The sequence below is a fragment of the Symphalangus syndactylus genome, chromosome 3 (genome assembly GCF_028878055.3).
Source record: "Symphalangus syndactylus isolate Jambi chromosome 3, NHGRI_mSymSyn1-v2.1_pri, whole genome shotgun sequence".
Lineage (NCBI taxonomy): Eukaryota > Metazoa > Chordata > Mammalia > Primates > Hylobatidae > Symphalangus > Symphalangus syndactylus.
Genome location: NC_072425.2, coordinates 124265112 through 124281894, shown reverse-complemented (window position 1 = coordinate 124281894; position 16783 = coordinate 124265112). Strand labels below are relative to the sequence as shown.

The following is a 16783-nucleotide window of genomic DNA, read 5'->3' as shown; positions in this document are numbered from 1 at the left end:
TTCATATGTTTCGCCATGTTGGCTACCCTGGAGTCATACTCTAATTTTTTCTATTTTCCTCCCTTTCTGATCCTTTATCCCACTTTCTTTTTCTTCCTCTTCCTTCTCCTTCTTTGTCAAATAGAGGATTGAGTTATTATCATTGATCTATACAAAGTCCCTCTCTCATTTATTTTCTTTAATTCCCACTCCCCATTTCTATTCCCCGTCTTCCCATGTGCAACCTTCCTAATATGTTTGATACGCATCTTTTTGTTTGTATGTATTTTTAGAAAATGTTTATTGTTTTGTGTGCAAAATAAATTAATAAAAAAAAGAGATCTACAAAAAAAATATTTTAAATGATTTTCCAGGGTTATGACTATTAACTGGGTCTCAGATTTATTATTTGTTAATTTTTTATAATTTGTTAATTTTTTGAAATTTCACCTCTGAAAATAATTTGTTCTAGTCCAAACTGATGGAAAGAGAATTGAATCCGTACTGGAAGGATGGTGGGACAGGTCTTCCACCTGAAGACTGTAGTGTGTCATCGATTACTAAAGGTATTTCTACATTTTGATTATAGACACACAGGCTTTTTTTTTTTTTAATCTCGGTCTATCACCCAGGGAGTGCAGTGGTGCGATCATGGCTCACTGCAGCCTCCACCTCCCACTCAAGTGATCCTCCCACCTCAGCCTCCCAAGTAGTTGGGATTACGGGTGCATGTCACCACTCCCAGGTAATTTTTTATAGAGATGGGGTTTCACCATGTTGCCCAGCGTAGACTTGAACTCCTAGACTTAAGCCTTGACCTAACCGCCTTGTCCTCCCAAAGTGCAAGAATTACAGGTGTGAGCTACTGCGCCTGGCCTCAGGCATTTCTTTTGGTATTCTAAGTGTATGACCCGACTTTACATATGAGAAAGCATTGATAAAAATTTGCAGTCTTTGGAAGCCTAATTTAAATTATTAGTACTTTGGAAGATCGTTTTAATTATGATGTATTTGGGAGCAGGTTAATTAAATACATAGTTTTATACTTGAAAATATTCTCATATATGAGTTTCTACTTAAACTGGATTAATACAAAGTATGATTCTATGAGTACATAATAATGCATTTGGTTTGTTACATTCTATAACAAAATGTAAAAAGTATCTGAAATTTCATGAAAATAATGTGTAAAAACGAAATATGTGGTTTATATATTCAGAATTTCCTACTTTTCTAGAATTCTTAAAATTTGTATTGACCTTAGGAGAGTGCTATTGTTTTCCAGCAGATGGAGACAAAATATTTAAATGTCACATAAGCATACTTTATAACACAATTTTAAAAATACTTATTGCCATTAAGTGTTGTGTTGACACCTCAAAAGCTTATTACAATTAACCCAGCATACAGATGGTAGTATAACAAATTGTGATGTTCTCTTTTCACCTTAGTGATTTATCAGTAGGATGTTTTCCTGCTTTTTATACATAGTGTATTTTTATTTTGGTTATTTGTTAAAATTCTTCTGTATTTTATGTAGAGATGACAGTAGAGCCACCTTTACATGTTTCTTCTTAACTTAGCAGTTTTACTAAAGTTATTGGTAATAGTTAACAGTTTCTTTTTTTGTCTTTCAACTTCAGGCAGAAGTGTCCCTGCTGTGTTATGTAATAGTAACTATAGTCATACAAGGTTCTCTTTGAAATACTGTTTCATAGATAGTTTGGGGAGCAATAAGTTAGCTCGCTCAACCATTACTATGTAGGGCTGTTTTTATGATCTAGGCTTTTGCCATCCCTAATGTCAGAGGACAGTCAATAAATTTCTTTGAGGAAAACCTAGAATTGAGAAACCCAATCTTTGGATCTTGCCAGTTGACAGGTTCTTTAGTGAGTGGAGAAGATCTGGAGTTTTACTTTAGGTGGTATCTTTTAGCAGACTGAAACAGCAGAATCAAAGATAGTAGGAGAAAATGACCTTACATAAAGCTTTTAGAGAGCCCTTCTCCCTTCCCCTGCATATCATGCTTTTACCACTTCTCTTTTCCATCTTACGTTTATTCAGGAAGAGAAAAAATGACAGAAAGCTTCTGTCTGTCTGAGGCTAAGATCCCAGAGTTGAAATTAAGTTTTAAAAAATGATGGGCAGGTTTTACTGCATATGTAGATAGTGTTGTCATTCTATTTAGACCAGTGGTAGGGGTGGAACTGTTAGGCATCTAAAAGTATTACAGTATCTGTATTAAGGAGGTAGAGGTGACATAGTGTTATTGTTAAAGGACTAGACTTTGGAGTCAGTCTACTTGGGATTAGAATGTTGGCATTTCCACTAATTAGCTTCATAATTGTGGAGACATTTTCTGGCCTCTCAGAGCCCAATTTATTCATATGTAATAGGGAATAATGATATTACCTATCTTATATAGTTGATGTGAAGATTAAATTAGAAAATGTTTTAGCAGTGTGTGGAATATGGTGACTACTCAATAATGATAATGTCAGATACTTGTATGATTAAATCTTTTGGGAAGGTTTTATCAACAGGTTTTTGTAATGATTGAAGGGACATATTTTCAATAATTAATGTGTTAATCTTGATTTTTTTTCTTAGAATTCAGTGGAAAAGTAGATTTATCATTTTCAGAGCCCATACAAAATTATTTTGTCATATTTTAGTAATGGGAATATTTGTACAATTTTAGAGTTTATATGGCACAGTTATATATCAGCTTTTTTCTTGGCAACCATGTAAAGGAGAGCAGCGTAGACGTTATTTTGATATTATAGCTCAATAAACCAAGGCTTAGAGTGGCCAGGTAGTTTTTCTTGTAGTCGTGTTAGTAGTACTAGAACCCAGGTCTTCCAATTCCTAGTCCAGCAATAGTTACTCTAGATTCTTTAGTGGAAGACTATTTTTATTACCATGTAGTTAGTAGGGATTCTTGCTTACAGATTCCTTTGATGTGATTTTGTTCTTCCTATTGGTTTCTTCCCCCTCTTTATTTTTTGGCTTTTGCTGCTAGAATGTGAGTTGAAAAGACTTTGAAAAGTGATTTAAATCGGCTGCCTTATCTTAGAGATGAAGGAGCAAAGGTCCAAAGAAGTTAATGACATACATAAGATTTTACAAATATTTAATAGTAGCAGCAAGACTAAAATCTAGGTTTCCTGATAGTTTATCACTATTTTTATGTTAGTCTGTTTTCTGAGAGAATTGGGGAATATAGCCCAGATTCATTTGGTTGTATTAATATTTTGTCTATAACAGTGTAACTTTGAGTTATGATGGAAGCATATGATGGAAGTTTCTTAATTTTTTACTTATAAATAACAGATTTGAAATCTAGGTGTATGTTAAGTGCCACATATCAGTGAATTTATGTAATTATTTGATATATCTGTTTCTCAGTACAGAGGACCTGAACCATGCTACATTCCTGTTTGTACTTCCTATTGTACATTCATGTGTTTTTGTTTTTTTTTTTTTTGGGCGGGGAGCGGGGCATGTGGAGTCTCTCTCTGTCACCAGGCTGGAGTGCAGTGGTGCAGTCTCGGCTCACTGCAACCTCCGCCTCCAGGGTTCAAGCGATTCTCCTGCCTCAGCCTCCCGAGTAGCTGGGACTACAGGTGCACACCACCACATCCAGCTAATTTTTGTATTTTTAGTAGAGACAGGGTTTCACCATGTTGGCAAGGCTGGTCTCGATCTCTTGACCTCCTGATCGCCCACCTTGGCCTCCCAAAGTGCTGGGATTACAGGCGTGAGCTGCTGCACCTGGCCTTATACATTCATGTTTGTACTTCCTATTGTAGGAAGGTTTTTATATTCATAATGAATATTGACTAAATTTTTTTATTGAATTTTGGGATGGTACTGCAAGTTGGTATTTTTTATTCACTTTTTAAATATTAAATTTGATGATTTTTTTTCTTACCAAAAAGACTTCATTATTGCCATCTCTAATTATAAGATTAATAGGACTATTGAGATAGAACATATTATCAACTAAAGGTGAAATCATTATATAAATATTTCTAAAATTGTATGGATTTAACTAGTGAAGGAATTGGCTGAAAATTTTTACTCCCATTGGATTTCCTTCATAAATGTTAACATAGAGGAATAGTGTTACTTTTTTCTCTGATTTATTTTTTCTGAGCTATTATATTTTAGTGATTGTTCAGGAAATTTTTACTATGTCCATCAGCATTTTATCAGTTTCACAGATAATTCTATGGAATAAACAATTTAGTTATGTAGCTGAGACATTCATATAGGTATTTATTACTGTGGATTTCTTTTACTTATCACTGTGTAGATTGCGGATTTAGACTAACTTCCTCAAGTGGTTGCATAGTTAATTTTGAACTCATAAACTATATAAATAACAACAAAAAAGCAAGAGTAAAATAAGGTTTTGAATAAAAAGTGAAATCATTGCATTAGAGATCTAGGTTTTGAAGTACAAAATATTTTAGGCCTATAAAGAAAAGTCATATTAGGAGAGATTGCTTAGTAAAGATAAACTTTGGAGATCTGAATGAGGGAATGGAATTAATTTGAGCCTTGAAAAGTCTGTTTTTAAGTAAACTTTTTATTGAAATGTGACATATATTATATATAAAAATATTCAAAAATATTTAGTGAATATTTACTATGAATATAAAAACCTTCCTACAATAGCTTACATATATATTATGTATGTACATAAATACACAAACCACAAGTGTACAGCAGCAGACTGATCATTTTCGTAAAATGAAAATGTTTGTGTACTCAGCACACAGTTTGAAAAATCTTGTTAGCATCCCAGAAGCCCCCTTTGTGACCCTTCTAGTCACTACCTTTGTCACCAGAAGGGTAACCATTATTGTGTTTTCTAGCACCAGAAATCAGTTTATCCTCCTTTGTTTCTAGCTCCTTTTGCCCACATTTTGAGATTCATCCATATTGTTGTATATAGTTGTAGTTTTTTCATTTTTTTTTTTGCTGTATAATATTAAATAGTATATTTTAGGAATATATCACAATGTAGGTGTGCTGTGTACTGATGGTAGACATTTCCTAGGTTATTTCCAGGCTGGGATTATTGCAGTGTTCTGCTATGAATATTCTTGTATATGTCTTGGGGTTAATGTGTGTGCATTTTTGTTGGTTATAGAGCTGGGACGATCTTAAAGCAGTCATGTTCTGGGGCAAGGAAAATCAGGAACAGAATTTTTATTTAAGTAATTGATTTGATTTCCTCTTTACACATATCCAAAGTGTGACGTGTAAAGAAGAAAATAAAGCCAGCTTAATAAATTTGTTGAAGGCTTTCAGATGTTCATGGTTGGTAATTATGACTAAAGTAAGATAATTTGTTTTAACATCCACTTTGGCATTATCTTCCATAGCCGCCTTATTTGTTCTTTGTTCTGTAGCTGAGGTAGCTTTTTTTCCTCCCTTTCTCTGTGTGTCCTTTTATTCCTTAATTATTTCTTGGAATGTCCTCCCTACCCTTGCCTGTTTGAAACAGAAACCCAACTCATTTTCTTGAGCCTGGTTTGTGGAATTTTCCCTGACCTCCCACTTTCTAGAACCCATATATCTTTTTATAGTAGTGGTCACATTATTTTTATTGTAATTATGTCCTTTTATTCTTCTTCTCTTAGATTGCAATTTTCTTATAGTTTTATTTATCTTTTCCTTCTTTGTAGTGGCAAAACTCTGTGGCTTACATATAGGCACTCAAATATATATATATATATATATATATATATATATATATATATATGTTGAATTCCAAATGCACTTATATATTTAAAGAAAAATATTTATTTTTATATTTTAGAAGTCATAGAAGCAATACATATTAATTGTATGATAACCACATTAAAAGTATAACTAATATTTAATACTGGAATTTAGTTTCAGTGGTAGAAGATGGTGGATTAAGCTGGCTAAGGAAGTCTTATCTAAGAATGAAGGAACAAGCTGAGAAACAAAATAGAAACTTTGAGGACATTGTAGCCGAAAGATATGGGGTAAGTATCTGTATTAAGGAGCTGCCTCTTATTTTCAGAATTAGGTGAAAAATTAAGTGCCTTTAACTTTGTTTTGTGCCATGAAGAATTGAATTAATATTAAATTTCATGTCTTTATACTACTGAAGTAATTTTCTGCTTTTCATTATTATTAAACATGTATCATATTTTTATTGACATAATGAATGTGAAGCTTAAGTATATAAAAGTTAAATGTGGGTGCGTTTAATGTAAAAATAACCTCATTGTGAGAAAATTTAAACAATGCCGGAAAGTCTGCATGGTACACTTCTGGAAGTAACCACTGTTGAAATTTTTGTATATTCCAGAGTTAGGTATATTCTAGAGTTTGGGTACTTTACAGAATTTTTTAAAGAAGTGTATGTATACTCTTAAAACAATGAAACTGTGCAACACTATATATTTTAGAACCAATTTCCCCATTGTTCTGGACAATCTTTCTATTACAGTAATTATTGATATTCTTTTTTTTCTCTTCAATTGCCAGGGGAAAGCAGGTTTAGAAAGTAGTAAGATTTCTGGAATATATTTTTCCAGATATTTTCCCCCAGAGTTTTAAAGTAGACTCGTAGAATATGCCCTGGCTTTTTAAACTTAATAATGTACACATAGTTGGATGCCAGTAAATATATACATTTTAATGACTTCTTAATTTTTTTAATATACTTATAGGCTTTTCCTTTATTTATTGATTTGTCAGTAGATGAGCATTTATATGCTTTCCCTTTCCCTTGTTAAATAGCACTGTGCTGACTGTCTATGTCCAATGCATTTTGCATATTTTTCTTGTTGGTGAATTACTAAAAGTGAAATTGCCTGTTTAAAGGATATAGACATTTAAAGCAAGGTACATATTGCCAGATTTCTCTACAGAAAGAATGAACAAATCATACTTAAAAATATCTCTTTTATCACATAATTTTCAACAGTAAGATGATTTCTTATAGTGTATGCTGTTGTGATTGGCAAAGTTTTTAAGTTTTGCTTTTTTTTTTATACATTTGTTTACTGGTGAATTGGAATTTTTTTTTTTTTTTGAGGTGGAGTCTCGCTCTGTCACCCAGACTTGAGTGCGGTTGCACGATCTTGGCTCACTGCAACCTCTGCCTCCTCGGTTCAAGTGATTCTCCTGCCTCAGCCTCCCAAGTAGCTGGGACTACAGGAGGATGCCACCACGCCTGGCTGATTTTTGTATTTTTAGTTTTTAGTAGAGACAGGGTTTCACCATATTGGTCAGGCTGGTCTTGAACTCCTGACCTTGTGATCTGCCCGCCTTGGCTTCCCACAGTGCTGGGATTACAGGCATGAGCCACTGCGCCCAGCTGAATTGGAATTTTTTTACATTTATTTTGACCATTTGTATTTTTTAGTGAATTGACTATTGATATTATTTGCCCATTTTTCTTTTGGGATAATGATTTAAGACTTTTTTTTTTTTTTTTTTTTTTTTTTTGTTGAGACGGAGTCTCACTCTGTCGCCCAGGCTGGAGTGCAGTGGCGCAGTCTCGGCTCACTGCAAGCTCCGCCTCCTGGGTTCATGCCATTCTCCCGCCTCAGCCTCTCCGAGTAGCTGGGACTACAGGCGCCCGCCACCACGCCCGGCTAATTTTTTTGTATTTTTAGTAGAGACGGGGTTTCACCGTGATCTCGATCTCCTGACCTCGTGATTCGCCTGCCTCGGCCTCCCAAAGTGCTGGGATTACAAGCGTGAGCCACCGCGCCCGGCTGCTTTAAGACTTTTTAATAAATCTGTTCAGATTTCTCCCCCTCGGCTTCATGTTTTTTACTTCGTTGATAATTTGCTATGGATAAGTTTTAAATATTTTTACCTATCAAAATCCCTCATATTATTTTTTCATGAATTAGTGCTCTTGGTAGGCCTTCCCCACCCCACAATCGTAAAAATATGCAACTGTACTTACTTGAGTGCTTGTTCAGTTTTATGTTTTATCTTTAATTTTTCTGGAATATATATTTGTGTATGGTATGAAATAGGCATCGAGCTTTGCATAAGTCTTATATAGTTGTTTACTATATATTGAATGAATTATTTTTTCTCACTAATTTGAAATGACACATTTGTTATACATTAAATTTTCTTATATACATGAGTCTGTTCCTTTACTCTCAGATCTGTTTCATTGATTTTTCTATCTTTTCCTGGAATTTGTATCATACTGTTCTAATTATTGTGGTTTTCAGTAAATTACGCAGATAGCAAATAATAAACACCTACTATGTGGTAGTCACTATGTGATAAATCTCTTATTAGTCACCAAAAAAATTAGCTTTGATTTCTTATGTGTTTATTTTTCTTAGTAAATTTAGTTTGAGCTCAATAGAAATAAACATTTTTCCAAAATTTGTTAGAAATTTAGGACTCTTTTTGGAGTTTTTATTTAAATTTAATTAAATGTATAGATAAATTAAGGACAACTAGTATCTTTATAATATAGAGTCATCCCATCCCAAAACACTATTTATTTATGCTCTTCAGTATTTTTCTCTGTGCAGTTATTATGCATATGCCATTGAGGTTATTTTTATCTTTTTAAATTATAAATTGAATTTTAAAAATGTTTTCTGACTTGGTGCTGGTCGGCCAATTCTTTAAACTTTTATTATCCTAATTTTAAAAATTTTGGGTTATGTGGAAAGGTAGTTATATGCAAATAATTATTTTGCTTTTTTCCTCTCTGTTAATATTTAAACTTTCTTTTCTTCTTGAAATAGTTATAATTTTAGAACTTTGATAACAGGATTGGAAGCTGGTATTGTCTTTTTGTCTTGAAATAATGACTTTTGCATTTAAGATTAAGAGTATCATGTTTAAGTATCCTTATATTCAAAGTTGAGTAAAAGGTACTTGTTTTTTTTTAAATTTTTATTTATTTTTTATTTTTTATGTTGTATATGTTTAAGGTATGTATTCCATGATGTTTTGATATGAATGGGGAAATAATTACTAGAGCTAAGCAAACTAGCATATCATTTATCTTACATAGTTATTCTCCTTTTTTTTTGTGGGAAAAGTACCTAAAATCTATTCTCTTAGCAAATTTTCAGTATATAATGTGATATTATTAACTGTAGTCCTCATACTGTACATCATATCTCCAGGCTTAGTTATCCTACATAATGGAAACTTCCGACTCTTTGACCTCTATCTTCCCATCCCCTCTCCTTCCAGTAACCACCTTCCTACTTTCTGTTTCTATGTATGATGCATCTTTTCCTTGAAAATTGTTTTAAAGTTTGCAACTACAAGAATAATTTAGACTTGACCATTGCATTTGCCATTTGGTTTTTAGCATCTGTTCTTTTTTTCAGAGATCTTTGCCCGAATTCATTGATGGTGTGACTTAATCATCTTGAGTAATTTTTTTCCCTCAGAATTGCTAGTGATATGCCCTCTGATTCCCTGCATTTTTGAAAATGATTTTCTTTGGCCCATACCAAGGAAGGATAATTTGACTGTGAATTGAATTCTCTCTATAGAATTACAGCTTAATTTTGTTTTCAAAATTTAATCTTCATTCTATTATTTACTTATTATTATGGATGAGCAGCTGTAAGTCTGTCTTTCCTTTGTAGATAATTTGTTATTTATCTATCCCTATCCATATACAGGCTCACACTTATTCACTCCTTCCCTGATCTAGTCCTTGTAAAGGTTTTTTTTTTTTTTTCCTTGAGTTTTGAGATTCAGGTATTAGGGTTTTTTTCTGTGTTTTTCTTCTTTCTCCCCTACCCAGGGCTATTGGATGAGTCCTTCTGAGAAATCGGCTGGGGAAATTTTCTTATATATTTTTAAAATTAATGCTCTATTCCCATCATCTTTGCTCCATCTTTCTGGAAATACTAATAAATGCATATTAGATTTTCTAGAATCAATTGTTCATGTGTTTTTTTTTCTTACAACTTACATTTATTTACTCCCTTTTCCTAAAATACAGAGAATTCCCAGGTTAATTTAGTTTTCAGCACTCTCTTTTCTTCCTTTTGGTGTATCTGGGCAGCTTTTTGGGACACATAATTTTTTATTTCCAAGTCTTTCTTGTTCTTGAACTATTCTGTGGTTTTTTTTTTTTTTTTTTTTTTTTTTTTTTGTGAGAGTCTGTTTTAGCAATTTAACCTCTTGAATCTCACAACCAGTAGGAATTAAGTATTTTTTGAAAAGTTTGTCTCTACTGTTTTCTGTGTTATACTTTGTGTTAGTGCAGAGTGTTTGGTCTAACTGGCTATCCTTTTGGAATCTTTTTTGTTATTTAATAATTTTTAATTGTTTACACATTTTTAAAAAGTATTTGTTTCAGTGTAGGATGATTGTATGGGTCTTCTTTCATCCCCTTTGTGGGCTTTTCAGTGTGCCACTTGGCAGTGAGTCATACAGTGACATGTGGGGTGCAAGTCACTGAGCCATTCCTAATTTTAGATATCTTGTTTAATTTTTCTCCTTTGTAGTCAATGGAAATATTTCAGTCAAAATTAGAAGACGCTGAAAAAGCTGCATCTACGAAAGAAGATTATAGACGGGAACGGTGGAGGAAACCCACATATTCAGATAAAGCACAAAATTGTCAAGAAAGTAGAAAATCAGACTTAGTAAAATATGGTAACAGTTCAAGGGATAGATATGCTACAACAGATACTGCAAAAAATAGCAATAATGAACAATTTATTGGTGATGAAAAAGATAAGAGACCTGGGTCTTTAGAAACATGTAGAAGAGAATCTAACCCAAGGCAAAATCAAGAGTTTTCTTTTGGCAATTTGAGAGCTAAATTCTTAAGACCTTCTGATGATGAAGAACTGTCATTTCACAGCAAGGGCAGAAAATTTGAACCACCTAGTTCATCTTCAGCATTGGTAGCTCAAGGCTCTTTGCATAGTGGTTTTAGAAAACCCACCGAGTACAGTGAAGAAAGATTAACATCATGGAGTCGCTCTGATGGGAGAGGAGATAAGAAACATTCAAATCAAAAGCCATCAGAAACCAGTACTGATGAATACCAACACGTTCCAGAAGATCCAAGAGAAAAATCACAAGATGAAGGCTTGAGAGATGACCCTCCAAAAAAAGAACATCTACAGGATACAAAGTCTACATTTGCTGGGTATTTTATCATTTTTTAACCTAATAAGTGAATATTAAGATCCAGAGAGTTCAAAGAACAGAACTGTATTTTTAGAACATCAGTTATTAGCTATGACTATGGTCTCACATTTCTTAAAATTGGTAGAAGGGGTAAGATATGCAGATTTAACATGCAGTATTGTGTTATGGATTGCATTTTATTTCATAGGTTGTTTTTTTTTTTTGAATAGCTGAAAGAATTCAGTAGCTATATTTGTTCAAAATATGTTGCTGCTTTGCAATTTAAAAAACTGAATGAGTTAATGTTTTAAATGTATGTGCTGCAGGAGATATTTTGGTAGATTTTGTTACCAATGCCATTACTTTCTAAGGAAATTATCTTATTGTTGAGTATAAGCATAATCATAAATACTGCATGTCTATAGGAAGTCTAGGAGACAAAAGGAAAACATGCTGCCACAGCCCAAATATAAAGTGACAAATACATGCCAGAGATCTTGCAGAGGGGAGCATAAATTATGGTTGTTATTTTGCACAAAGAAAGAAATAATCCAGTTTTGGCAATTGACAGATTTTAAAGATAATGTTAAAGTTTTAAATGTAAAATATATGTTGCATTTATGTAGGGCTGGGTCAGAAGATGAGGAAACCCAGGTTGAATGGGACTAAACCTAAGAAAATTTGCTTTAGAAATTTGCTGGCCCTGTTGGAGATAGCTAGAAAAAAAAAAAAGTGTCCAAAGGGTAATAACTTACATGTGAATGATCATTAAAATATGTTTAAAAATAGCACCAAATGAGTGGGACACTAAAGGGAGAGGTTTTAGGAAATAATAGAAACACATTGTTGTAGTAGATAAAAGCACTGTGGTTTGGGGTTGTGAGTCTGATAAATCACTTTTGTTAATGACTCCATCTGAAGCAGTGGATTTTAAAACTCAGTGTGTAATTTTCAGTAGGAGGGAGCTGGCAAAATCTGAACTGAGTGATTAAGCCCCAGTCAAATGGACTCTGGTTCATGTCAGGGCTTTCCTCCCAGGAAATGGAAGGAGAAATCCAATTGTATTTACTAAACAAACATGGCAGGGATTAGTGTCTAAGGCTGTGTGCATATGTAATTGTCCAGTCTTCACTCCAGGTACCCTGGGTGGTAGACTATTTCCAGTTCCCAGTCGCTAGAGGAATGAGGCTCTTATTTCCTGATATCATTAGGATTGGGTTAGCATTTGGATGATCTGTAGGCCTTCTTCTGTGACTGTAGCTAAGCAAAATGTCTGCAAAGTAATACTACACAATTAGTATTCCAACTGGTTGTCTGATTGCTGCGTATTTGTGTGTCTTATTTAAGTTGTAAGCTTCTGGTAGATACAGTATAATACAGGCACTCACTAAAAGCTGTGTATGTGTGTGTGTATATGTATATAATTTTTTGGTTTAAAGACAGCACTCACTAAAAGCTATATATTTGTGTATATATATGTATGTATATATGTAATTTTTCCTTTGAAGACAGTATTCTTTGTTTGCTGTGTTAATTTGGTGGTACAGAGGGTTTGAAGACTTCTATGAATTCTGCGACTGGCTAGAGGGGGAAAGAAAAATCTAGGAATCATCCAAAAAAAGAAAAAAGATTCCTGAGAATGTAGAGTGGTTGTAAAGTAGGAGACCAAGACAGGACCTTGAAGAATGCCTAGTTGTTACAGATAATCTTTGTCTTATAAGTGAATGGTCATGATTGGAAAAATTAGTTGAATTAGTTTTTACTTCTTTATATGTATTGTTCATATGTCTTTACCTTTCTTGCTATTTATACCAGTATTATTTTTTAGAACATGCCATTTGTAATCTTAATAAACGTATATGTATAAAATTTAAACAATATAGACAGAAGAGTATAAAACAAGAATATAAAGCATAGATGAGTATAAAATGAAAAAGTAAATCTCCCTTTCGTGTCACTTCCAACCCTAATCCCATTTGCCAGGTTAACAGTGTTAGTAGTGGCTTTCCAAATTTTTTAGTGTATTTGAAAATGTATAATATATATATTTAACTTAATGTATAAAATTTTATAAAAACATAAAACTTACATATTATATATTTAATATATATGTTAAATAGCTCTACAATACATATACCATTCAAAATCTTTTTTTTTTCCAGTAAGTATATCTTAAAGATCTTTTTACTTTAGCCCATATGTACCTACATTTTTTATTTTAAAGGCTCTTTAATACTCCATTGTAAAACTTAGGCATAACCTAATATTTTTCACTGGTTTCCTATTGATGGAATTTTAGGTTGTTTCCAGTTTGTTGCTCTAAGAAACAATTCCGCATTTAATTTTTTGTGTGTATCTTTGCATGCTATTTAAATATAGCTGTAAAATAAATTCCAATGAGTGGAACTGTCAGGTCAAAGAGTACATGCATTTTATTTTTTACGTATTTTACAGTATTAACCAATTTAGACTTTTATATTGCATTGGAATGACTTTTCTCCTACTTCTTGCTGATAGTATTATCGAACTTTTTAAATCTTTGCCATATGTGTAATTGAAAAACAGACTATTTCTTTGATTTTTATTGCTTTAAATATGAGTGAAGTTTGCCATACTTTTATGTGTTATTTGTATCTTTTTTGTTAACTAGTCATATGTTTTGCCCTCTTTTTGAGTTATTGTTTGTTTGTGAGAGCTCTTTATATTTGTCATGTAATGCAAATAGATTTTTCATCGTTTGTAAATTTCCTATCTTTCATTTTTCATTCATTCTTTCTTTAATGTGTTCAAATTTATTACTCTTTTTCTTTATTCATTTTAGGCCCTGCGATTATGTTAACTAGCAGAAAAACGTCCACTGCCATGCAGTTGAGAACCTTGAGCTTTTTATTATTAGAAATGAAATGTGCTTTTGCATATATTTTTCTTTTGTTAGAAAATATATTGGCTAAGTATTTCCAGGAATTTAAAACTTAGAGTAGTATGTAATGTGAACAAAAATTAATGAGAAGTCCATAATTTTGGTTTTATAAATTTAATATCAGAAACTAACCCATTTTATATAATATTTTAACCTTTGGATGTCATTCTTGGCAGAGTTTGTTACTGTAGCCCAGAAGGGCAAGCGAAGGATGCTAGATTCTGAAGGCTTTGAGTATAGTTGTGAGATCTTTAAGCAAGGAAGCAAATACGAGGGCAACTGGTAAATAAGGGAGATCTGTGAACACTGCCAGCACAAGAATAATAAAATCATATGTGGCTTAACAATGGGGATATATTCTGAGAAATTGTCATTAGGCAAATTCATTATTAGGCGATGTCATTGTGTGGACAGCATAGTGTGTACTTAAGCTTAGTGCATACCTACACTATATGATACAGCCTATTGCCTCTAGGCTACAAAGTAGAACATGTTACTGTACTGAGCATTGTTGGCAATTGTAACACAATGATAAGTATTTGTGTATCTAAACATAACATAGAAAAGGTACAGTAATAATACAACATTATAATCTTATGCATCACTGTCATGTGGTCTGTCGTTGAGTGAAATGTCGTTATGCTATGCATGACTAATTTCAGGTTTTAAAAATGTTATTGGGCTAGAGCTCTTTTAATTACTTATTTCTCAAAGGTTTTCAACCTGTGTGTGTGTGTGCGTGTGTGTGTGTGTGTATGTTTCAAAGAGAGTACATTTTATTGCGAAAATAGGGTTTGCTTTTTAGAAATTAATTATGAAAAGGACTTCTGAAATATATTAGTAATTCTTGAAATTGAGACATGTTTGGGCTTTTTTTCTTTTTGTAGGATAATTGCAGGTGTCATGGTGATGTTTCTTTCAAAGCATTTGCTCATCATTATAAACACTTGGGGAAAGAAAGGAAGAGCCCATTCCCTGATTTTTGCTGTAGAACAGTGTCTTTGCTGTGGTGTTCACAAAATAAAATAGAATAATATTTTCTTCAGTTACTTTGTGCTCAACAACTTTCATTTAAATGTCTTTACTTGACACCTATTACTGTTACATTGTGTTGAAGTAACTTAATGTTGAAATTACTACTATAAAAGATGTTCAGAATTCTTGTATATTTTTGTCATTTATCCTCATCTACTAATAAATAATTTAATTCTTGTTAGAAAATACTAAAAAAAATTGTGTAGAGCATTCCATTTCATGACAATGGAAATCACCTCTTTTAAAGATCTATTGAGATTCTAGTTATCTTCTGGAAACTCTTGGGCTTTAGATGGACTTCAGCCTACCTTCATTGCCCTTCCTTGATTGAATATCTAAACTTTCATCCTGGAAAGTGAGGGGAAGAGGAAAGTAAAATGACAAAGACGTGCCCTTTGGATGGATAATAACAAACTTCTTTGGCTACTTAATCTGGGATTTTTTTCATTATAAAAGAGGATATAGAAGCCAGATTTTAGTGGACTAAATTATTAAGAGTTATGGAGTGGTAGAGATAGAAAGTGTATTTATACTAGAACATGTTTATATTTAATGGAAAAGAGTCAGTATCCATTTTAGAAGAAGCAAGACAGGCAGATGATAGATGGGGCAACTGAGCAAGATCCCTGAGGTTAGTGTGGGTGAATGTGGGGTCCATTTTACTTATAAAAGTAGAAGGATTAGCTTTGGGTGGAGATAGTTTTAAAAAAAAAAAAAAAAGAGGGAAGTGTGGCTACAGATTGTGGGTCAAGGGAGAAATTTTAGGAATTCTTTCTTAATGACTTAATGCCAGTGTTTTTTTGCCATATGATTCCCAGAATATTGGTGATCCCCTTGATCTACATATGGAGAGTCAGTTATGATTGGTATTGTTATTATAAAGCAACAACTTTTAGTTCTTCATGAAAAGCTCACATTAGAAACTGAGAATTTGATTAGTACCCTGTTTTTAGGTATTTATACTTTTATTTTTGCCCATATCTATTAGTAGGCATCTATTGCCATATTGACATTTGATGTAGTAGTTTGTGTTAATAATCCTCAAACATTTCTCCTCAAGAGAAGGAGATGGATTGATGGATGGCTTGGTCTTTAATTCTTCTGATCCTATCAGACTTAAGGTTGTTTGCAAGATGACTAATTTCTGGATATGGAGCTCAATAGGAGATTATGTGTGGACTTGTTCTACATCTGGATTATAGTAAGCATCTATTGGAATAACAGAAAGGATTGTAGAAATATTGGGTAAATCGCTTCCTTATCCTAAAGAACCTTTCTTTGGTTCTTTGGTTTCTTAGTTGGCTGATGTTGAGATGAGAAATGGAGGAACTAGACATAACTTTAGTTGGAAAGAAAAACCTGGTCAGGTACAAATGGCAGAAGGAAAAGAAGCCAAGAAGTTTCTCACTTAGGAAACAAGAATTTGAGAGACAGACCCTGGAGAAAGCAACTTCATAGGGGAATAATTGCACTGGTGCTCTTTAGAAAGGGCATGAACTGTGGTTATTTAATTTGCATTATACATACATGTAAAAATGTAATATCTATATTTCCACATAATAAACAAGTTTTTAAAGCAGGGAATTTTGGAAAATTGAATGAGAAAGTGCAAATTGAGGAAAGTTGTTTTGATTAGTAAGTAAAAGAGAGAGATGATTAGTTTGCCAGAAATTCCTGTAAATTACATTTGCAATACAATGAAAA

The 16783-nt window shown here is 33.0% G+C and overlaps 1 protein-coding gene across 4 annotated transcripts in view; it reads left to right on the top strand.

Annotated features, from left to right (window-relative positions):
- Window positions 1-16783, top strand: part of CWF19L2 (CWF19 like cell cycle control factor 2) — a 134705-nt gene that overhangs the window by 21217 nt on the left and 96705 nt on the right. For all 4 annotated transcript variants that reach the window (XM_055272973.2, XM_055272972.2, XM_063636475.1 and 1 more), the window contains exons 6-8: window positions 452-545; window positions 5890-6005; window positions 10491-11143. In XM_055272973.2, the coding sequence (XP_055128948.1) occupies window positions 452-545; window positions 5890-6005; window positions 10491-11143 (863 nt within the window). The remainder of the gene's footprint in view (window positions 1-451; window positions 546-5889; window positions 6006-10490; window positions 11144-16783) is intronic.